The sequence below is a fragment of the Brienomyrus brachyistius genome, chromosome 3 (genome assembly GCF_023856365.1).
Source record: "Brienomyrus brachyistius isolate T26 chromosome 3, BBRACH_0.4, whole genome shotgun sequence".
NCBI classification, from domain to species: Eukaryota; Metazoa; Chordata; class Actinopteri; order Osteoglossiformes; family Mormyridae; genus Brienomyrus; species Brienomyrus brachyistius.
In genome coordinates this window covers 2,399,030-2,423,483 of record NC_064535.1, presented here as the reverse complement: position 1 = coordinate 2,423,483, position 24,454 = coordinate 2,399,030, and the positions used below count along the sequence as shown (strand labels likewise).

Below are 24,454 nucleotides of genomic sequence, written 5' to 3'. Positions count from 1 at the left end.
CTATTTCGCCATTTGCGCAAGTACATTGTAATTGCTTAGCTTTCACATGCGCCATCTTGCTCTGGGTTTGAGACACACACATACAGAGCTGAGAGAGAAGCTTGGGATCTGAGCACAGGATCTGCTGTTTATCTGGAGCATTTGAGGGAGCTAAGGGCCAAATTCAAGGAAATATGAGCAGTTCTACCAGGGGTGGGATTCAAACCGGCAACCTGCCGGTTAAAAGCACCCAGGCCTAACCTGAGCCACAGGCAGCCCTCGCACCTGAGCTGAGTAACAGGCTGAGGTTACAGATGGACAACAGGTACTAGGGAACAGGGGGCCTCACACGATCACAGGTGATGCAGCAGTGACCACTTACCTCATGTTAAAGTGCAGGAAGGGAACCTAAAATGAGTATGGGGTCAGGAGGGCGGCCACACGGCCGTATAACAGGTCAAAGTGAATATAGCAAAGAACGTGACAGTCAAGCTGCACGATGACGACCACTGCAGAAGCTCACTGTAAGGAAAACAGCGTTTTAAGTAGGTTACTAAGACCCATAACATGCTCAGAACCCCCAAACACGATTGTACGTCCTGGAGAGGGTAACTGGCCGTGGCAAATGGCAAAGAATAACACAGCAACACAGGAATATTAGGATTGGTTTTACTAATAAAATACCCCATATACATTCCTCACATTTTAAAATACAGAGGCTTGCACTGTTGTCGCCAGTTTGTAGTTGCCTTTAACATTGGAGTCTAAGAGAAAACACAGTAGAGTGATTAAAAGAATAAATAACCCTTATATGCAATAAACAAAAATCCAACAAAATGAGCATCATGGAGGGAAGAGTGATAAAAAAAATAAGTCACGCCGACTGAGAATATGCCGCATAAATCAAACCACAACAGTGTTAAGAAACGTCAGCTGTGTGTGTGGTGTGGCTGTGTGCCGAATCAGCACAACAGGCCAAACGTCGTATTCAGCGGAGGGGGCTTGGAATCTTACAGCAAAAACAAAATAACTGCCCCACAAAATTCAGTAAAAAAAAAGGGCAAATGTGCAATTTAACAAAGCAAACAAACAATGAGAAACAGAAGAATCTCTTTACATTAAAACCCCATCCAACAGGGACACGCGTATCATTCAGTCTCGGTATGTACCTGCGCTAACTGGCTTCAGAGGTTGAACGGCGTGGCAGCCAGACATGTGAGGCTCCAGCCGACAACCCCCCCCCCCCCCCCGAGCATAACCCAGAGTGCGGCTAAATGCAGTGGAACCACAACTGAAAGCCAGCCGTCCTTGGTGATGCTGCCGTGATGCGGTGTTTTAGCACTTGACAGTTGACAAGGCCACTGCGATGCTACTGTGTCGCCAAGAGGCCCTCTACTCGGACCTTCTTGCGATGCCATGGAACAGGAGGTAACTCTCAGTTCACCTGGACGACCCTAATTCCATATACATATAACTAATGAAGAGAAACGTCCACTTCTACGGCTGGATTTTAGCAAGTATCTCTACAATCGCATAGCATATTATTTATGTTAAGGCTTATGTTTAAGATTCTGGAACACAAAATGATGTTGTAGCTTGTGCTATATTATTACAACAATTATGACCCTTGATGTGAACTTGCGCAGTCTTCGAAGACCCTTCAAAATGACGCAAAGCACAAAACAGGTGGGGGGGCATCAGGTCAATGCTAACAATCGCTACTTGTGTAACTTTTCCTACTTGCTCACGATACAGAAAAAGGTATTTAAAATGTCGGGTTTTGGTGTCTGAATGTCCGACTACACTAATACCCCCAATCACAGCACACGGACGAGAACGTACCTGGCATTATGTCTTTGTCGGTGTTAAACTCCAGATTTACCGACGCCATTTACTCAGTGGAGATTTCTGACTTAACGTGTACACATTGCAGAAGTGATTCACCATAAGTACCATTTCTGAAGCGTAAAGCAGTGGCTCCGGAACCGAACCGAAGCCCATCTGCTGTTATCTACACAAAGCAGAACTGACTGAAGGAGTTATTCGGGTGAACGTTTCGCACTTGACAGTTTTCTCTGTACCTACGGCCATTGGGAGCCGGGCGTGACGGTTTCTCGGTAGATCAGCCAATGCGAGCCAGATTTGATGGCTTTAAATATATGGCCAATAGGAGCCAGGTATGATGGCTTTCTCAGAAATTATAGCCAATAGGAGCCGATATGATGGCTTTCTCAGTAAGTACAGTCAATGCTGATTTTAATGGCTCTGTTGGTAACTACGGCCAATGGATTCCGGGTATGACGGCGCTCTGAACAGCTTGCAGTCTCAGCCTTTCATCTGAGGGCAAACATTTGCCAAGATCGGAAAGGGGGGAGGTGACCTGCTTGGATTTTTAAGGATTACCACAATAGTACTTCAAAGAGTTTAACGTTGCCTCGCACGTCTTGCTGCTCTGCCCGGTGCCGGCCACGGAAGGTGTTTCTCTGGGTTTCTCAAAACATCTACAGTGTTGTAAACAGTGCTAGAAGTGAACCAGTGGAGCTCAGTAGGTATGAATGTACATTTAGGATCTCGATGCTTTCTTACATCAACGCTACTGACATGCAATTGGACTTACCTGCTCTGATCTGCCTACGCTGCTACAAACATGGCATGCGACACAAATGGAGCAATTCACAACAGTCAAGAGACGAGGTATCGCTGGCCTGAGGACACCGTTACACCTAGTTAGAGTATATGCTGCACACACTGGCTGTAAACATCAGGTAACCGACAAAATCTTAGAACTGAGTCATTAGCTACCGGCTCCGTTGGTGCGACTGGTGCAAGCTTATTTCTACTGCTACGTAACTAGGGTTTAAGTCGCACCCGACTGGGAGTCTAAAGGAGACCGAGAGAGACCACTAGATCTGGATGATCCTGGTCTGGCACTGTGTAAACATCGCTTTAAGCTCGTTCTGCTGAGTTTCTTCAACGCTGTCTGGCTCCGGGCTCTTCTGGACTTTCGCCACCGCAAAGTTGATCCCTTGAGTCAGTCCGGCCTGCGTCAAGTTGGCCACCTGGGCCATCGAGCTCTTGATCTTGGCGAAAGGAGATGCCACGCGGCTGCCTCCACCATCGGCGGGGGAAGGCCCCGTGCTGCCCTCAGCGTGTGAGCCCAGGCTCTTCTGGGAGGAACAAGAGGCAGTGGAGGATGGAGCTTGGATGGTCAGCAGGTTCGTGTTGGATGTAGAAGACTGGACGTCCAGCTGAGATGGTCTGGAAATCTGGGTCGTGCTGGGTTGACCTCCTGCTTCTTCTTGAACTTTACTGCTGAAAGGTTCCTGTGGGACCTGCTGAGGAACCCCTGTCACTTCCACCTGTGCTTTAGTGACTTTACTCTGTGCATCATGGACAAACTGGTGGCAGTAGGCATCCATGGAACTCCCAAAGTCAATCAGGATGTCCTCCTCGGCTTCCAGCGCCAGTTCCGGAGATTGTTCATCTTCAGCAGCCACGCCCTGTTCTACCATCTGACCATCGCAGGTGGTGATTCGGATAGCAGAAGGGATGGTCAGTTCCACGCTGCTGATTGACTGGGAGCGACTGGACAGGCGTGGTCTGGAGGCCACTATACCACAGCTGGGAAGAACATAGTCCACGTTCTCCCGGGAACCGGAGTGCGGCTGCTCATCAGAGTGGCAGGAGTCAGAGTCAGAGAGTTCCAGATCGGACGTATCAGAATGGTCTTTGAGATTCGCTGCCCCTGGGTTGCTGTCTGTCGTCTCCAGGCTGCTGTCGGACTTCCACAAGTTGACCTTCATGTTGGGCTTCAGGAAGTTGACCTTCACGTCCGGCTTGGGGAAGTTTCCCAGCTTCCCCAGTGGCTTGAAGTTTCCGATGTTGACGGTAGACTTCGTCTGTTTCACCTTCTGGTTCAGCGAGGAGAACTTGTTCATGAGGAAGTTCTTCCCCTGGGCAAGACCGGAACTGCCGAAGACCTGGTCCGGGTTCCGGGATCCGATGCCGACGATACCTTCGTGAGGTTTACTGTGCCTCCTAAGGAACATTTCAGAAGCCAATTAACACATGAATTCCTGTCATGTTACACAACACAGACATTTCCTGAATGTCAGAGCGGCCTTTAGAAGAGGAGAATCTTCAGAACGACACAAAGTCTTGTGTTTCCCGAAAAAGAAAAGTACCATAAATATTTAGGAAACATTCCGGCGCACAGAGGAAAAGGGAAGGAGCTGAAGTGCTTTTCCGAGGAGCCACACACTCAGCAGGCATGTGGGAGCTGGTGACATACCTCTCCAGCTTTTTCTCCACGACCTGGACGTCAAGGCCCAGGGCCTGCTTGGTGAGGCGGAGCATCTCAGCTATACACTGCAAGGTATCTGAGAAACGACAGCCAAAAGCAGCCAGTCTTTATTACTGTACAAATATTCATGCAATTATCATCATTATTTTTTAATTATCAGAATCAACAGCTGCCACTGAGCAGCCATTTGCGGATGATATTTTGGTTTTGGTTTGAGGTTATCCAGGCACACTGAGTGGGACACTGTTACTGCCACAGTCTTCACCTCACATTGCTCTTTGTACCTACGTTTTCTTTGCTTTCTATTTAAACAACAAGCACTTGTTTAATGGATGAAGTAATTAAATTTATTTTCTTTTAAATACTAGAACAAAATTAAAATGAATCAAAGATAATCATCATCATCACCGTCACCATCATCACCATTATGTTCAGTATCATCACCATCATCATCATCATCATCACCATCATCATCAAACATCAGCACCGTCATCTTCTTCATCATCATTGTCACCATCACCACCACCACTACCATCATCATCATCATCACCACCATTCTTGTCTTCATTATGACCATCATCGTCTTCACCACCATCATCATTGTCTTCACCACCACCATCATCATTGCCACCATCATCATCACTGTTATCATCGTCATCAGTACCACGATCATCATCATCATCATCATCATCATCATCATCATCATCGTCGTCGTCAGAACCATCATCATCATCACTGTCATCATCGTCTTCAGCACCACGATCATCATCATCATCACCGTCATCATCATCATCACCACCACCACCACCACTGCCACCACCATCAATATCACCGCCGCCGCCACCATCATCATCATCATCATCATTGTCGTCACAACCATCATCATCATCACTGTCATCATCGTCATCAGCACCACGATCATCATCATCATCATCACCGTCATGATCATCGTCACAACCATGATCATCGTCACCACCATGATCATCATGTTGTTTCCTGTAGCAGAAAAACCTGACAAAGGAATCGTTTGCTTGTATTTTCAGCCGATAGGTGGTAAGACCTGCCATACCTTTTCCATCGTCCTCTGGGCTGCGTGTGACTGCTCTCAGGGTGTGGAAATAGCCCGATGTGTCTCCATTCCTGTAATGAAGCCTCATGCAGCAGAACTTGGGCTTCCCAAAGAGAGTGGGCTCAGGACCTGCGAACAGGGCATAACACGCACAGGTGCCTCATGTCAGCTCTCTGCGGTGTGTGTAAAAGGCACGTATGAAGTCCCACACAGCACAGCACTTGCTTATAGCATGACATGAAATAAAAGATGGATGAATCGTTTCTGTTTGAAAGCGATTCTGGGCCTTTTCTGCGTCACAGTCAGGACCAGCTCCTCTGCACAGAGCAGTAAGGACCCTCCGGTCTGTCAGATCCTCACCAATTTCGATCCTCTCTAACCCTTGCAGACTGAGACGCTGATACTGGTTCACTTTATCAGCCTCGTCGTCGTAGCTGTTGGAAAGAAAGCAATTTAAAGTGCAATTCAAACAATAATATTCCACATCTTGCCAAACCCCCTCAAGAGACACCACCTTCTCCTGAACCCCACCCCCAAGATGGGACTCACTAGGCCACGTAGTACGCTGAATTGGACAGCAGGAGGAGAACGTCCACGTCTTTGTGAGTCGCGTCGATTAGGCTGCAGGAGGTGAGAGGTAAACCCTTCATTTAACGTGGCTGTTTCCTGCAGCTTGACATTCCCTTGTTACACAGCAGGGTTAGGTCTACATAAGCAGCCATTTCAGGCCGTGCTTTAGTTTTAGACACTGTGATCTGACCAGTGGAGGCGGGCACTCAGACCTGGGGTCGCAGTCGATAAGGGCCCAGCCCCCGTGGAACTTCTCGTCGTCGGGCAGAAGCAGCTGCATGTAGGTCTGCAGCAGCAGGCTGACCTGCTCCTGCTGGACCCTCTGGCGCGCCTTCTCCTTCTCCTCGTGCTCCTTCTCTTTGCTGAAGATGGAGTACAGGTCTTCTGTCACCGGTGTTCCCATCATCAGGTCTATAGGATGGATGATATTTACAGTTTATTTTTTATACAGATACAAAGACAGTCATGGAGCCCAATAAAAAAAATCACTCCTGACTCGGGGGGTTTGAAACTGCAAGCTTCCAGTCACAGGCTATGTTAGGTTCTAGACCACATGCTGTGGCCATGGTTAATGCTGTACTCCATTTGAACTTCTGAATTCCCAGATTCTAGAATGCCGCTGAAATCAGAATTCCGACTCGGAAAGTCAGAGGAATTTTTTGCAACCTTGATCTCATAATTCAAGATGGCTGCACCCTTCATCAACAGAAGTGAAATGTTTTTTGTTATATAGTGTTTATTAGCATTCATGTCTTATTTGTGTTTTCTTAAATTGGTCATACATACAGTGCTGTCCAACCTCTACTTGTGGACGTGTTGCTACAGTGTTTGTATGCACAAAATACCACATAATGCATTGTTATTAACTGATATTGTAAACAATGGCTAACAACGAACCTGGCTAGAACTGGGGATTTCACAAAGCAGGATTTCTTGCTTAGCCGGATAATATGTTGGATTTAATGTACTTGGAGCTAAATGAAAGTGAACGAAGATAAAGGGATTTAAACTGGGGTAAATTAAACCTGGCAAGTTATCCAGCTAAGCAAGAACCCTTGCTTTTGGAGACAGGTATTGCTAAATGGCTTTCTTGGGTGTGACGTCATTCCCAGCTACGACTTCCGACCTCTAAATGAGGTGAATGAGACACTGCATAAGGCCACCAGTCCTATCTGCTATGCCTCACCAATAACGGCCTGTCTGTAGGCGTCCCGGAAGCGGTTCAGGTAGTACCGGTTGGCTGAATTCACGCCATCCTTCATCACTCCAGCGAGCTTTCGCTCTCCTGTTCGGGTGAAATCCCCCTTGAAAATAAAATATGTATGAAATGAAAACAGACTTGACCGATCCGGATAAAACTGACTGTCACTAGATGCAATTTCATCGCAAGCAAATGTTATCAGAAATGCATAAACGCTGTAAACTTCACCACAACATGTCAACATAAGGGCTTTTTTTTAATGGAAACGACAATGAAAATATTTCCACAAACAAGTTCCAAAAATGTGATCATGCAAAATAGTACATTATTCTACCTTCCTGTGAAATATAAACTTTTTTTTTGTTCAGACAAAACATAGGGCGTCGTTCCCCAGGAGCGCGGAGCTGGCCTACCTTGAGGGCCGCGGTGCCGGCGTACTGCCGGCTGATGGTGTCTCCGTTGTTGGCCCACATCACCTGGTAGATGCGGTAACACCGGAGCGGCAGCGGCTGTTCTGGCGGCATCACGCCCAGCTTCTTCAGCTGCAGAGGGAGGGAGGGAGGGAGACAGACAGACAGACAGACAGACAGACAGACAGACAGACAGACAGACAGACAGACGGGTGTAGAATTGGTCAGAAGGACCATGTGAGGTGAGCTGAGGGCTGTCTTTGGCATTTTAGGCCTGGACATGCTAACGAGGGCCGGGAGGAATGGTAACGAGGACTCGGTAACGAGGGCAACGAGGACACAGTAACGAGAACGCGCTGACGAGGAAACGAGGACGAGGGTAGAGTGGACGCGCTGACGAGGGTAGAGTGGACGCGCTGACGAGGGTAGAGTGGACGCGCTGACGAGGGTAGAGTGGACGCGCTAACGATGGTGACGAGGACGCGTTAACGAGGGTAGAGTGGACGCGCTAACGATGGTAATGAGGACACGCTAACGAGGGTAGAGTGGACGCGCTAACGATGGTAATGAGGACACGCTAACAAGGACGTGCTAACGAGGGTATGGTAACAAGGACGCACTGTCGCAGCTCACCTGCTGCTCCATAATGACCCGCGCGATGGCAGCCTGGACCACGTTGGTCCTGTCCAGACAGTCCATGCAGTTGACCCTGAAGATGCCCTGCTGGTGACAGATGACCCCAGCCTGGTCCACCCTATGAGGGGCAGGGGGTACAGCCTCAGATCTGATCTCTCTACAAAGGCACACATGACACAGCAGAAACCCCCTCCCCCCTCCTCTGTTGGAGTCAAAGTGAAGTTGGTTGCTACTTTGACAGAGTGAAAGTTGAGGGGTAATTAAATGAGACAGTCTGTGTCATGTGACTGTAGCCTTGTGACAAGCCAATCGGCTTCCCCGAGGCAGGACCGCCCCGTCAGGGAGACAACCACTCACCAGCACCACTTCATGTCGGTGATGATGTCACTGATGGCATCGGTGAGGGTCTGAACGTTCTCGAACTTCATTCCTCGGCTACAGGAAACAAGCAGGACGTTTAAAGGGTCGCTTAGTGTTCTGGATCATTGGGAGCACTAACAGTGAGCACTGGGATTTAAGGAATGGGGGCACCAAAACCAGATGTCTGATGGAAGGTCAGGGTCAGAGTTATGGTTATGGTTAGAAGGGTAGCATTATGACTAATTCACCCCCCCCCCCCCGATTCAGTAAACGGACAACTGTAGAAAGTGCCGGCAGTGTGGGACACAGCATCTTCTCAGCACATGAATAAATTCATTACGGAAACGTAAAAGTACACCTCAGGATCAGTTTGCACACAGAAACCGGCCCCTACCTCCCCCCCCCCCCCCCATGAGAAATATTTCACAATTTATCGATGGCTAACGTTGCAGTTTTGGCTCGTTTTTATACATTTTATACATACAATTATACAGTGCTGGCATTTGTAAGGGATGGCATCACACAAAGGAGGCGGAGAGAGCGGTGGGAGAGGGCGGAGGGAGGAGGGCGGACGGAGAGGGCGGAGGGAGAGAGGCGGAGGGAGAGGGCGGAGGGAGAGGGCGGAGGGAGAGGGCGGACCGGACGGAGGGCGGTGGGAGAGGGCGGAGGGAGAGGGCGGACGGAGAGGGCGGAGGGAGAGGGCGGACGGAGAGGGCGGACGGAGAGGGCGGAGGGAGAGGGCGGACGGCGAGGGGCGAAGGGAGCAGGGGCGAAGGGAGAGGGCGGAGGGAGAGGGCGGAGGGCGTAGAGGGCGACGGAGGAGGGCGGTGGCGAGGGCGGAGGCGAGGGCGGAGGGAGAGCGGGCGGGACGGCGAGGGCGGACGGACGAGGGCGCGAGGGAGAGGGCTGAGGGAGAGGGCGGACGGAGAGGGCGGACGGAGAGGGCGGACGGAGAGGGCTGCGGGATGAGGGGCGGGGAGGTGAGGGCGGAGGGAGAGGGCGGACGGAGAGGGCGGAGGGAGAGGGCTGAGGGAGAGGGCGGAGGGAGAGGGCGGAGGGAGAGGGCGGCCGGGAGAGGGCGGACGGAGAGGGCGGAGGGAGAGGGCGGACGGACGAGGGCGGACGGGAGAGGGCGGACGGGAGCGGCGGAGGGAGCGGCGGCGGGAGGGCGAGGCGGACGGAGAGGGCGGAGGGAGAGGGCGGAGGGAGAGGGCGGAGGGAGAGGGCTGAGGGAGAGGGCTGAGGGACGGGGCGGACCGGAGAGGGCGGCAGGGAGCGGGCGGAGGGAGCGGGCGGAGGGAGAGGGCGGACGGAGACGGGCTGAGGGAGAGGGCTGAGGGACGGAGGGGCGGACGGAGAGGGCGGAGGGAGCGGGCTGAGGGAGGCGGGAGGCTGAGGGAGAGGGCTGAGGGAGAGGGCGGCGGGAGAGGGCGGAGGGAGAGGGCCGGACCGGAGAGGGCCGGAGCGGCAGAGGGCGCTGAGGGAGAGGGCTGAGGGAGCGGGCGGACCGGGCGCAGGGCTGCGGGAGAGGGCGGCAGGCGAGAGGGCTGAGGGAGAGGGCGGAGGTGCGCGGGCGGAGGGAGAGGGCTGAGGGAGAGGGCCGGAGGGAGAGGGCGCGAGGCGATCGAGGGGCGGACGGAGAGGGCGGCGGAGGGAGAGGGGCTGAGGGAGAGGGCTGAGGGAGCAGGGCGGGGCGAGGGCGGAGGAGAGGGCGGAGGGCGAGGGCGGGCGGGAGAGGGCGGCGACGGAGAGGGCGGAGGGAGAGGGCTGAGGGATAGGGCTGAGGGAGAGGGGCGGACGGAGAGGGCGGAGGGAGAGCGGGCGGACGGAGAGGGCGGAGGGAGAGGGCGGACGGAGCTCCCGTGGAGTTACTCCTGTACTTACCAGTGTTCATGGAAGTCAAATGAAACGTAAGTGAGGCTTGGATTGTTGTAGAGCAGAACCTGCTTCAGATAAGCATCTCCAATCAGCTTCTCCCTCCCGGTTTGGTCCACCAAATTAATGATCACCTGTTCCACAAGAGGAGCGATCTTGAATTACATATATTCCGTTTGGTCAATTATGATTTCTCATTCACGAAAATTACCTGAATTATTTTAGCCATTAACACGATACAGTGATTTTAATATGATGCTATAAACCAAAAGCTTTGTGTACTAGTGAACACGTGCTTGTGAGCACAGCCCTTTCACTAGACTGAGTAAGCATTTCTCCTGAAATTCGCGCCAAACTCTGCGTATGAACTGTAATTAAGACCCTGATGGAGTTGATGCTGAGATCCATCACATGGGCCTTAAAAGCAGCACAGGGAGTCCCACGGCCAGCCAGCCGCCGGATTTCTCCCTGCTGAGGTGGTGTCGTCCGTCTTACCTGCTTCTTGTAGATCTTTAATTGCTCTTCAAAGTGAGCTGCAAAGTAGGCAGCAGTTTCTTTCTCACCTGCAACACAGGGGGAGAGTAAATTCAGAATCCGCCTGTCGACCTGTTGGCGGGTTTCCCTCCTCTTTTGTACCAATGGTCTATTTTTAAGTCTCTCGCCTTTGTCCAGACGTGGTCGGGGGTTGTAGCGGTAGCCGACCTGGCTCCAGAAAACGGGCACAGAGCCACGGGTCTGAACAAAGGACAGGGTGTGGTTATGGACGTGGATCAGCTGCTCTGTCTCCACGTAGTTGGCCACGTTGCCACCATCATCCACGCCGCGTCGCTTATAACGCATGCCTGCAGACGTGGGAGATGTACAACACAGCCACTAAGCGCACTGGACACGCACATCACCAGCATGATGAATAAACACTCACATTATTCACATTTTAACAAGATGTTCCATCGATGCTTTATTAGAATCTACAGTTCACCCAATAAGACTACCATTAGAGGGTGTGGCCACACCCCCAACCATCACCATGACCTGAGTGATGAGGTCGCATCCCCTGATTCACACAGGACCATAACCCTTAACCCTGGAGTCGTCCAGTCCATACCTGCACGATGCCGACTGCGCCGGGAAATGATAGCTACGGTGAAACGGGGGTAGATATCATCCACGCACGTCGCCTCCTGCTGGGGGGAGTCAGGACTGCTCCTGTCCTCCTCCACCGTCTCGTTATAATTCACCACCAGCTCCTCTATCTGCACAAAGCCCTGGATGATGGGAGTCACCCAGAAGTCCGCATGTGGCACCTGATGGAGACCAACACCAGGGAAATAACATGGAACAAACGTTCTTGTAGATGCTGAGAGACAGATAGGCACCAGGGGGTGCTGTAGAGCAGGGAGGTTGGCAAGTGACAGGGACCCTAAACAATTTTGAACATATTATATTGGATTATTATTAAAATGACATTAAAATATGTCATTTAGCATCCATCCATCCATCCATTTTCCAAACCGCTTATCCTACTGGATCGCGGGGGGTCCGGAGCCTATCCCGGAAGCAATAGGCACGAGACAGGGAACAACCCAGGATGGGGGGCCAGCCCATCACAGGGCACACTCACACACCATCCACTCACACACCATTCTCTCACACGCACACTGCCCGGCAGGTTCGCCGCCCCGCAGGTGCAGGTCATCGCAATGCTTCCATTTAACAGAAAATCATTTCTGTATAAGCAATGGTGATACACCTGCAGGGTCAAGCTTACTGATATGAACACAGCAGGGCCCAGACTCCCCCCATGTCTCCCCCAGCAAGTTTTTCACCTTAAATTATCTCCCTCACGCCCTCAGTGGTAATTCCTGCTGCAATTTGTAACTCTTTGATATTTTACATGGTTATCGTTTGCATCGGTGTACGTGATGTGCATATTGCATATTCTTACATCCATCCATGTGTGATTCTGCATTTAATGTCTGTGCAAATTGTGGCTTTACTGCTGCGAAATGCCATTTTTGCAAATGGATGATAAAGATTCTTTTCCTATTCTAATGAGGAATTAAAGAACAGGGTCTGCTGCCAGGTCACAAAACCTGACAAAACCTAATCAAAAGCTCCTTCAGACCAAAATAACACACTTTCAGTTCCCCTTTGCGGACAGTAAGACCTCACCTAGTCCGCGGACATCTGCTTAAAACCGAAATAGCTGTCATTTGAAATACGCAACCAAGAACGTCACTTCTGTAAAGTTTCTGTACAGACACGTTCTTCATGGGCCAAAGGGGAAGCTTCTCGCTTCTGTCCCACACAAGCTTTAGCACGTCCAGAGCCACTGGTACGGGAATGCAGAAGGGAGTATCGACAGCAGGTACAGTGTCGGGGCTGAGAGCTCAGAAGCTGCCGCTCAGGAGTCTGCCTGCACGTCAGCCCAGAAAGAGAATGAAGGGCCTTAGTCCGCCACAGCTCCCCCCCCTCCAAGGAGCTCAACACTACAGTGCAGTGATGGCAGCAGAATGAGACAAATCAGCCTTAAACCTGCACCCTCTGTCTGTGCTCTGGGGGGCCTGGGGCCCGCCCCCAGCAGTACAGGGCACTAACCAGCGGTGTACCCTGCAGAGAAACCAGTCCATCACAGGGCACTAACCAGCGGTGTACCCCGCAGAGAAACCAGTCCATCACAGGGCACTAACCATCTGTGTACCCCGCAGAGAAACCAGTCCATCACAGGGCACTAACCAGCTGTGTACCCTGCAGAGAAACCAGTCCATCACAGGGCACTAACCATCTGTGTACCCCACAAAGAAACCAGTCCATCACAGGGCACTAACCAGCGGTGTACCCCGCAGAGAAACCAGTCCATCACAGGGCACTAACCAGCAGTGTACCCGCAGAGAAACCAGTCCATCACAGGGCACTAACCATCTGTGTACCCCGCAGAGAAACCAGTCCATCACAGGGCACTAACCAGCTGTGTACCCCGCAGAGAAACCAGTCCATCACAGGGCACTAACCAGCGGTATACCCGCAGAGAAACCAGTCCATCACAGGGCACTAACCATCTGTGTACCCCACAAAGAAACCAGTCCATCACAGGGCACTAACCAGCGGTGTACCCCGCAGAGAAACCAGTCCATCACAGGGCACTAACCAGCTGTGTACCCCACAAAGAAACCAGTCCATCACAGGGCACTAACCAGCGGTGTACCCTGCAGAGAAACCAGTCCATCACAGGGCACTAACCAGCGGTGTACCCCGCAGAGAAACCAGTCCATCACAGGGCACTAACCAGCGGTGTACCCGCAGAGAAACCAGTCCATCACAGGGCACTAACCAGCGGTGTACCTCGTAGAGAAACCAGTCCATCACAGGGCACTAACCAGCGGTGTACCCCGTAGAGAAACCAGTCCATCACAGGGCACTAACCAGCGGTGTACCCCGTAGAGAAACCAGTCCATCACAGGGCACTAACCAGCTGTGTACCCCACAAAGAAACCAGTCCATCACAGGGCACTAACCAGCGGTGTACCTCGTAGAAAAACCAGTCCATCACCGGGCACTAACCAGCGGTATACCCGCAGAGAAACCAGTCCATCACAGGGCACTAACCAGCGGTGTACCCCGCAGAGAAACCAGTCCATCACAGGGCACTAACCAGCGGTGTACCTCGTAGAGAAACCAGTCCATCACAGGGCACTAACCAGCGGTATACCCGCAGAGAAACCAGTCCATCACAGGGCACTAACCAGCGGTGTACCTCGTAGAGAAACCAGTCCATCACAGGGCACTAACCAGCGGTGTACCCGCAGAGAAACCAGTCCATCAAAGGGCACTAACCAGCTGTGTACCCCGCAGAGAAACCAGTCCATCAAAGGGCACTAACCAGCGGTGTACCCTGCAGAGAAACCAGTCCATCACAGAGCACTAACCAGCGGTGTACCCCGCAGAGAAACCAGTCCATCACAGGGCACTAACCAGCGGTGTACCTCGTAGAGAAACCAGTCCATCACAGGGCACTAACCAGCGGTGTACCCGCAGAGAAACCAGTCCATCACAGGGCACTAACCAGCGGTGTACCTCGTAGAGAAACCAGTCCATCACAGAACACTTATGCGCTGATGTCATGCACAGTCACACAATACCACAGTTTGAGTAATTCTGAGATGTCAATTAGCTTGGTTGCACATGGAGAACTCCGTACATGGGGAGAACATGCGTGCGCACATATGCGCGCGCGCGCACGCACGCACGCACGCACGCACGCACGCACACACACACACACACACACACACACACACACACACACACACACACACACAAAAACAGCAACCCTGCAGGTTCTGCAAAGAGCCACTGTCCCACTGTGCAAGCTGATTTCCAGCTCATTACATAAGCTGCGGATGTGCTGGGGTTCCGTACGCAGGTCAGGGCACCAGCTGACGACTCCCGAAACCAGACCGCCAGACACTGGGAATGCGAGTCAGAAGTCATGGAGCAGAGGAGATTATGAGTAACTGCCCACTCTACACCTTTACTGGACCAGAGTCGCTACTCTGAGCACAGAGCGTCAGGGAGTGTCTCATTAATAAAGAATGAAGCCCCTATGACCATTAATTATTAGCAAACTGAAAGGTCAATTTATCACAAAAGAGCTGGAAACAGTGGAAAACTCACCTGGAGATCAATGACTTCCTGAATCATGTGTTTGTTCCAGAAAAAACGATCGTCCACCTTGACAGGAAAGAACAAGCAAGCAGTTCAGAAAGTGCTTCAGAGGCGACAGTGCACTTTCAGCGCAGCGGATGAATCACCCGCTCACGATGACTGCTTTCACTTCCACTTTTCCGGAACGACCCGTCCTCACCCGCTGCCACAGCGGCGGCGGCACCTCCAGCTTCCCGGCATCTCCCTGCCTCTGGACCGCGTTTGTGAGATCATACGTCATGCTGTAGAAGAAGGAGTCGGAGTCCATGAATATCTTGAAGAACTCGTCCAGCAGACGTTTCTCCAGACGCTCCTTCTCCTTGTTCTCCTTGACCTGCGGCAGAAGCACGGGTTACTGCGGCAGGCAGCTTCCACTGCCCCCGTCAGCCAGTAACTTCATCAAGTGGCGGCATAGAGGGTCGTCGGACGTGAGCATGAAAATGAGACATGGGCAGGAGGCTGCAGGTCACACAGAAACATCTACCACCAAGCTGACATCACTTCCAAGTCATTTTTTGGGATAAACGCCTAAACCTGCTGCTACAAGGTATTGGCCAACAGCAGAGTGCCTGAAGGACAGTATGCTATCAGCACAGGGTACAGTGGGCATCAGGACAACTGCCCAAGAAAATCTACCATTGTAAACAAACAAAATAATTAGCCAAACAATGTCACAGAAACATAGCTGGTGGCCAGTAATGACAACCTGCACAACTCAACCAGAGCCAGGTATGAGTAACTGGGGAAATGCGACTGGTCAAGGTGACCAGATGATGGTCAACGCACTTGATGGCTAGTACCAACAGACTTAACATCCGCAGATAAAAAGGCCAAAGGAGTCATGTGACTACATCAACATTGTTGAATTCTCAAATATGATTGGTCAGAGGGGCTCTGAGGTCTGGTGAAGCGGATGTGGAATCCTTCAGCGAAGCTCCCCCAGCGTCCCGTACACATGCCATCTGACCCGCAATACGCTTTCATTTTAGACAAGGAAGGACACTCTGCACTCGGGTGTCGCGGTTCCAGACAGTTACCTTCTTCTTCATGGGCACGGCGACGTTGGACTTAATTTGGTTCAGAGTCTTCATCAGGAACTTGGGCTCGTCCGGGGACTGCGCTATTTTCTCTGGCTTGTTGATGCCGAAGTGATGCTTCTTGCACAACTGAAAGAAACACCAAAAGTACATTGTCAGGAAATCAGAGACGACATGGTATACAAGCCCGTTTACAGTCAAATGTACCAAGAGAAATAGTACTCCACAAGAGCTGAAAAAGCCACATTACACTGAGGAATATGAGGAACATGCGCTGAAGATCACTGGAATGAGCAGAACTGCTCTGTGAGGAGGTATCTGAGCTGCTTTAACACCTTTCATTTCTGAAGATGGCAACAGTTCAGCCGTCATCTGCATCTTGGATAAACCAGCAATGTGCTGTGCTTTTCCACACACCTGAAAACTCCAACAGGCCTAAGCTTTCATGAGCTTCATGTTGATTCTGAAATTTGGCCTTGAAAGTGAAGGAGGAGAGCCAGATGGCGTGAAACTCCGCTAAATAAGATCCTTCCATCTCGCTTCTCCCTCCTGATGGAGACTAAATGCAGAGACAGACTGACCTGCTCTTAGTACTTGTCTCTCCTGGGCTGATCTTATTAGAAGAATTTGCAAATGAAGCTGCAATGCTGGTTGAGGTTCAGCCCCTGCCCACCCCCCCAGGGAGAAGGTGACGGGACAGGGGTTAGAGAGGGACTCTCTGAAAACCCTCGTTGCTCATGTTTTTCTGAAGGATCTCAGGCAGCCTGAGAAGCTCCAACAGGAAGTAACCCGGGCTGTGCAGCATTCAGCCGGAACGAAGAGGGAGAGCAGCTTGTGGGAGCAGCTTCACAGTGGGAGTGCATGTAGACACACACACACACACACACACACACACACACACACACACACACACACACACACACACACACACACACACACACACACACACTCACACACACACTCACACACACACACACACTCACACACTCACACACTCACACACTCACACACTCACACACTCACACACACACACACTCACACACTCACACACTCACACACACACACTCACAATCAGCCACTTATTCCCTGACAGACCAGGCACTGCTTCTGATGCCTTGCTGGTCCTGCACGAAGCACAGATGCACATGTGGTCATGAGCTAGTATGCGCTGTGGTTTTCGGGTTTCTCTTATCTCGCTGATCGCAGATGCGACCGTCGCACCGAGTCATGCAGTCCTCCTTGAGCAGGGCCCTTAACCCCAACCACTCCAGGGACCGTTTGACCCTGATTTCCAAAAAATGTATTTCACTTGGGATGAAAGCATAAATAGCTAAATAAATAATATGTACATGCAGTCCGGCCTGACTGCCTATACATATCTGTAGGCAGGACCTCCACATGCTATTTCCATGCTCCAAGGACATTAAAGCTTCTCTCTAAGGCAGCTATTGGCAGGCGCAGCCTGCAGAGGAAGTGCGATTAGCGCGTTAGCATCACCACCGCCCTAATGGGACCGGCGGCACACAGAGCACGTCATGCCGGTGGAATAGCCACAGGAAGTGAGCGTTGCCATGGCATCCAAAGCAGGAACATGACGAACTGCTCAGGGAATGCGGACGAGAGATTCCACATGTTGTTCAGAAGAGACGTCCGCTTGGGCAACACCCAGCAGAAGACGGCGGCTACAACAACTACTCTGATGTTTATATTAATGGTCCATCCAGCCTCCCTCTCATTCTATCCACAGACAGAAAGCACAGAGCACCTCATGGCTGGTGCCGCGACTCACCTCCAGCTCCAGGTCCTGCGGCTCATCCTCCGAGAGCGGCACGACAGCGATCTTGGTGATCTTGTAGACTTCATGGTTTCCAGGGAGCTTCCCGACCAGCGCCTTTTGCCGGATGAGCACCAGGCCCAGCGGGAGATCTGCAAAGCAGGGTGAAGACGCAAGGCGTGAGACAGAGTGCCGGGGCGAGACGGAGAGTGCCGGGGCGAGACGGAGAGTGCCGGGGCGAGACGGAGAGTGCCGGGGCGAGACGGAGAGTGCCGGGGCGAGACGGAGAGTGCCGGGGCGAGACTGAGAGTGCCGGGGCGAGACGGAGAGTGCCGGGGCGAGACGGAGAGTGCCGGGGCGAGACGGAGAGTGCCGGGGCGAGACTGGGAGTGCCGGGGCGAGACTGGGAGTGCCGGGGCGAGACGGAGAGTGCCGGGGCGAGACGGAGAGTGCCGGGGCGAGACGGAGAGTGCCGGGGCGAGACGGAGAGTGCCGGGGCGAGACGGAGAGTGCCGGGGCGAGACGGAGAGTGCCGGGGCGAGACGGAGAGTGCCGGGGCGAGACGGAGAGTGCCGGGGCGAGACGGAGAGTGCCGGGGCGAGACGGAGAGTGCCGGGGCGAGACGGAGAGTGCCGGGGCGAGACAGAACCACAACAGCCAAGTGGAGATGGAGGTGCAGGTGCAGCTGGAAGCAGCAGAAGATTGGGGGACTGAAGCAGTCCATCACTATCAAAGCAAAATACAGACACATGTTTGAGAAACTGTTCGCTATGGAAGCAACTGCCACTGTAAGTCAGAATAGGAAGGTATCCCTCTTTCAAGGTAATGGACCCTTAAATCGTTACTTTTTGTCCTGAATATGAGCTTCTGGTCTGTGTAGATATGATCTCATCTGATACATCTGCAAGTGAACAGCAGGTGTGCATTTCCAAACATGTCCTAAACACAGGGGAGGGGAAATTCGGAGCCCTTCTGAATGGTGAGCTGAAAGCGAAAGTACTTCAGGATCAGGAAACGTGTGAGAGTGAAGAGGTGCAGTGCCTCCTGAACACACCGGGGGTCACGTGAAGGCTGCTCACCTGACAGACAGACAAACAGCGTCATTGTCTTCCCAAAAGGTCTGCTGCTTACGTGCGCTACTAAACTGAGATAATGTGCGATCAAACCCACGGCACAGCCCTAGTGGGAATGTGTCACAGCATATTTATTTATTTATTTATTTTTGTCTTGTGTATCTGACTTGTCATGTTCTGCACAAAGCCGCATTGAAAACCTCGGATGCACGTTATTTCATTTCTCTGTCCGCCTTCACATTGCAAGTTTGACTTGACTCACGTCACTGTTAGAGTGTTTCGTGTCAGATGCCTTCGGTGACAGAATCAGGCAGCACCTTCTGAGTGTCACCCTGAGCTCACAGACGCTGAATTACAGGATGACTGGGGGCCTCAGTTCCCGCATCAGTTCTCTGTCACCATTTCTCAGATGGTTTCTCACACAGTGGAATGGGAACTAAGAACCTGAACTTCTTCTCAGACCTGCTGCGGAGCTGCAGCGGTTAGTCACAGAAGGACTGGCAAAATCACAGACACACACAGGTAATGCACAGGGTACCCGCACGGGTACATGCGCACATAAATACACACAGGTAATGCACAGGGTACCCGCACGGGTACATGCACACATAAATACACACAGGTAATGCACAGGGTACCCGCACGGGTACATGCACACATAAATACACACAGGTAATGCACAGGGTACCCGCATGGGTACATGCACACATAAATACACACAGGTAATGCACAGGGTACCCGCACGGGTACATGCACACATAAATACACACAGGTAATGCACAGGGTACCCGCACGGGTACATGCACACATAAATACACACAGGAAATGCACAGGGTACCCACACGGGTACATGCGCACAAAAATACACACAGGTGATGCACAGGGTACCCACACGGGTACATGCACACATAAATACACACAGGTAATGCACAGGGTACCCACACGGGTACATGCACACATAAATACACACAGGTAATGCACAGGGTACCCGCACGGGTACATGCACACATAAATACACACAGGTAATGCACAGGGTACCCACACAGGTACATGCACACATAAATACACACAGGTAATGCACAGGGTACACACATGGGTACATGCATACATAAATACACATAGACACACACAGGTAATGCACAGGATACCTGCACAGGTACAGGTACACGCAGACATAAATACACACAGACATACGCAGGTAATGCACAGGGTGTACGCACGGGTACACGCACACATAAATACACACACAAAGATACACATGCACAAATTCACACATATTCACAAATACACAAAGATATACACAGACAAATACACACCCGGGTACACCAAGACACACAGATACACACTGGTGCACGTGGAAAAACACAATAACACACAGACGCAGAAACACGCACACAGAGAGTCAGGCTCAGTCATAACCAGCAGGCAGCTCAGCCGGGCCCCCATGGCCCAGGCCCCCGCGATCTGGATCACTTGCGCAGGGATACACAGGCAATGCGGCCGGAGCCTTACCCGCGTGCAGCTGGATCTTGCCGATGATACCTTCCGCCAGACCCAGGCAGACCGGGTTCCATGCCAGCAGCAGGTCGGTGGCTGCCAATGGGAAGCAGATCGAGAGGCGTGTCACTCTGAGGCTGGGGGGGGGAGCACATTACAAACAGGCAGGGCCATGTCTGCACCGCAGGCCGGTCCTGGCGGGCACGTGCACGTCAGGTATGCAGCCCTGCGTCTCTCGCTGTCTTACCAACGCAGCACATACCATCCTGCATGTCGCACTGACTGTTTCAGGCGCACAGGTGTCCCCACGCAGCAACAGCCCACCGGCAGCCAGAAAAGCAAATATTCATCACAGCACAAACATACAAAGTTCACACCACATGGTTAATACTACAGCGCTTACGCTCCACCCGCCCAACACCCCTGTCATGGTGGTTTTTTCCACCACCAGCACACCTGGTTCAGCAATAGACCGTACCAGGAATGCAGGGGGGGGGGGCAAAAAATTTAAATGCTGCATGCCGGTGTTAGTAATTAACTCAGGACACATCTAAAATTCATGATATAACTACATTTCACCTAAAATGTCCACCCATCTTGAATACCATTAAGCTGAGCTTGTGTTTATAAAGTATAAACGCTACTTAAATACATAAGATGCAGCATTTTTGCTCCTTTGAGGCAAAAAGTTTGAGTTTAATAGATGAAGAGTATAAGCAGATTGAACATAAACTGTAAGCAGGCTGTGCTGAACTAGAAACCATGCTAATCTGTCTCCAAGAAATTCAATAATAATAATAATAATAATAATAATAATAATAATAATGATGGACAGGCATAAGACGACCCACAATTCTAAAGGCATTTCAGTGGATCTGCTAACTTGTGCAGCAGTCATGTGGGAGACCAAACACAAAGCCAAGCAGAGACTGGCTATTAGGGCATTTACAAGCCGTTTGTGTGCGCTGCAGGCAGGCTGCAGGCAGGCAGCAGGCCGGCTGCGAGCAGGCTGCAGGCAGGCCGCGGCGAGTACAGCCAGCTGGAGCCTCACTGCCATCCGTGCACGAGTCGGGCCGTCAGCCACAAAACACCGATCAATTATTAAGGGTGGCCAGTGTCTCTCCACAGCCAACGGAAGGAATCATGGGGAACCAGGAAACACACACGTCTCCCAGCTCGGGGGGGCTGGGGGACACAGAGAAAGAAATGATAATGAAACACACACCTCTTACAGATATTTGTATCGGAATGGGGACAGACTGAAAGAACGAAAATGAACAGAAAAGAAAATAAATACCAATGAAAGAGAAAAATCAGGTTAAGAGCAAAAAATTAACAGATCCTATTGTGTGCAGTCAGTGGAAAGCAGTCACTCCCGACCTCGCAGGAATCAGAGAGACCGTCTGCAAAAACCACTACAGACCCTAAAACGGTACAAAATATTTCACAAAATACCACATACCTGCAGTTTAAATAATATATTAAGTATCACCACAGAAACATTAATGATTGACTGGACTGTGGGGAACACCAGCTACCACAGAGCTACATTCTCATTAAACGGGCGACTCACTAATGTTGAAGAGAGAGAGATGGGGGACCTGACATATATCTGCCTTACATACTTCAAGGCATGAGGTGTCAAAACTTGTGTCACAACAATTAGCTCCGCCCCTGTCACTGTGCCTCTGTCGCTAAATCACTCCCAGGCCGAGGACGGAGGGGAACGTGTTGCAGGGGTGCGGTCAGTCCTGAAAATGAGGGAGAGAATAGCCTCCCTGTACCGGCACACAATAGCAACAAATTGTTAGTGCAGTGAATGAACACAGCAGGTTCAATGATCGACTCTCATTCACAGATGCGCATTAACAGCCCCAGCTGAATCAGACACACACACACACACACACACACACACACACACACACACACACACCAGCTCAGCTTGGACGATGCTTCTGTTTTGTCTGTATGAATACAGCTACATTGCTCAGTTTCCATCTGCATATCCCATCCTGCTCACCTTTGGGTCGCCCCCTGATGTGACACCCCCTGATGTGACACCCCCTGAGAGCCAAGGTCCCAATGGACAGGGTTCGAGCCGGCGACCATCCGGTTTCAGACACTGAGGCCTAACCCACAGAGCGCACACACACACGCGCACACACACACACACACACACACACACACACACACACACACACACACACACACAAAGCTTAAGAGAAGCTCAAGCCCGGAAACGTGAGATCCAGACCAGTGTGAGTGAGGCTCGCATTCAGCACAAAAGGGCTGGTAACCCTATGAGGAACATACCAGCAGCGGTGGTTCTCCTGCCGTTCACAGGCAAGACCCACAGCAAGCCAGCTCCCTGAATGCCAACAGGATACACAACAAAGGCAGATCCTGGGAAGCTGGATCTACTGCTTAAGGGAAATTGCACACTCATGGACAGCTGAGTGAGGGATAAGGAACAGTTCACCCAAAACACAGGAGTTTGTAGAATTGTACATGAATTCCCAAAAGAGATCCTGCCATCTCTCTCCATCATCATCCGGATACCATCAAGAGATGCTTTACTCACATGTGAATAACGTGGCTTTGAGCAACTAATGCTGAGCTTGGGTTTAATTTCATTTGCACTACGTTAGTACTGACGGTGAGTCATCCCACCAACTGTAAGGTAAAACGTAGGCACAACAAAACAGACAACTTAAATATCATGTAGTGACTGGAAGAACTGAAAGAAAATCGGATGTACGGTGACTAACTAAAGCGATACAGAGCAAACCCTACATTCTAGAACAGAACTGAAACCGGTTCGATGAGCGCCTCGTAGCACACACACATATTTCCCACGCTTTCTCTTCTACATTCAGAAAACCTTTTTAGAGATGTGATCACAACTTCCAGCGTAAACCCATTAAATATAAAAAGACAATAAATGATTAACGCGAACCATATTGGAAACATCTCATCGCAAAGCACAATAATGTGACCGTGTTACGTAAAGGTCTTCCCAAACTCACGGATCATTCCCATTAAGGAGACTGATCCCCCGTGAATGTAGCCGCCGGTAGTGTCGCCGTAAATTAGCTGCCGCGCGTTCAGTTACAATGTTGCCAAACCCCGGACGGGATCCGTAACATTTATAAAAAGCAGAATGACACGGCGAACGGCGGGGATCCGTAACATTAATAAAAGGCAAGGTGACAACGCCATCGGCCGCTGGGGCATCGTCTATAAAGCCGTCTCCAGAAAGTGGGACACGGCATCAGTGCCACCTAGCAGGCAGATGACAGGCGGCCGCGGAGGGGACGCGGCCAAAGAGCTGCTCGTCCGCAGCGTGTTTCAGGCTCGGACTCCCTTCCTTCCACCGCTCTCCGCTTCCCAGGCGGAGACCCATCTCCAGACCCAGCTTGCCTTTGGGGTTGCTTTTCCGGGACTGGCCGTATTACTCACCGGGTCTGACCTCCATCTTTCCATCCTTCCTGCTGCACCACAGAGCCGTGTCTCCCTTTTGTAGGATATAGTGATCTTTGGCTTGAAACAGCTCCATTACCACCGTAAACGATTACAGCATGTGGGAAAAACCAGCCGGACCAGAAGACGCTCGACTCAGTCCTCCATGCTCCCCGGCGCTTTGAGTACTTTAACGGCGTGCTTTTGTTGTGTTTGCCGCTGACAGGCCGACGCCGGCGGAGCCCGGAGCGAGTAGGGGGACCGGGGACGAGCCGCGCAGTTCCTGCTGCTCTCCTTCCTGACAGCTCCTCATTCCTCGGTGCTCCGAGTCGTTTCCTGCGCGGGGGGGGAGAGATCACGTGACGCCGCTGTGGTCCACGTGACTCGCATCTCTCCGCAGGTTTCCGTCCGGTCTAACACGGCTGGGGTATTTACACAGGGTAATGGCGCAAATGTGTACTGCTGTGCCACCGCGCATGGGTGTATTTCTGTTTTTGTGTATTTTAACGT

The 24,454-nt window shown here is 51.5% G+C and overlaps 1 protein-coding gene across 1 annotated transcript; it reads right to left on the bottom strand.

Annotated features, from left to right (window-relative positions):
- Window positions 1-634: 634 nt before the first annotated feature.
- inpp5f (inositol polyphosphate-5-phosphatase F) lies at window positions 635-24,309 on the bottom strand. The gene is made up of 20 exons (XM_049007697.1): window positions 23,945-24,309; window positions 20,501-20,581; window positions 17,931-18,067; window positions 16,142-16,270; window positions 15,265-15,438; window positions 15,075-15,131; window positions 11,509-11,707; window positions 11,066-11,245; window positions 10,899-10,966; window positions 10,413-10,537; window positions 8,526-8,603; window positions 8,166-8,286; window positions 7,536-7,664; window positions 7,108-7,225; window positions 6,134-6,332; window positions 5,901-5,972; window positions 5,712-5,785; window positions 5,352-5,480; window positions 4,271-4,358; window positions 635-4,017 (listed from the first exon to the last, which is right to left on the bottom strand). Exons 1-20 carry the CDS (start codon window positions 24,039-24,041, stop codon window positions 2,883-2,885), a joined length of 3,390 nt encoding a protein of 1,129 aa, XP_048863654.1. The 5' UTR covers window positions 24,042-24,309; the 3' UTR covers window positions 635-2,882.
- Window positions 24,310-24,454: the final 145 nt, after the last annotated feature.

Excerpts from the sequence above, each read along its gene's own strand:
- inpp5f (XM_049007697.1), bottom strand. The coding sequence starts at position 24,041 with ATGGAGCTGTTTCAAGCCAAAGATCACTATATCCTACAAAAGGGAGAC. Across the intron at positions 8,604-10,412 it reads TTTGACTTCCATGAACACTG|CCGAGGAATGAAGTTCGAGA; the intron begins GTAAGTACAGGA and ends TGTTTCCTGTAG. Across the intron at positions 8,287-8,525 it reads ACCGACATGAAGTGGTGCTG|GGTGGACCAGGCTGGGGTCA; the intron begins GTGAGTGGTTGT and ends TGCCCCTCATAG.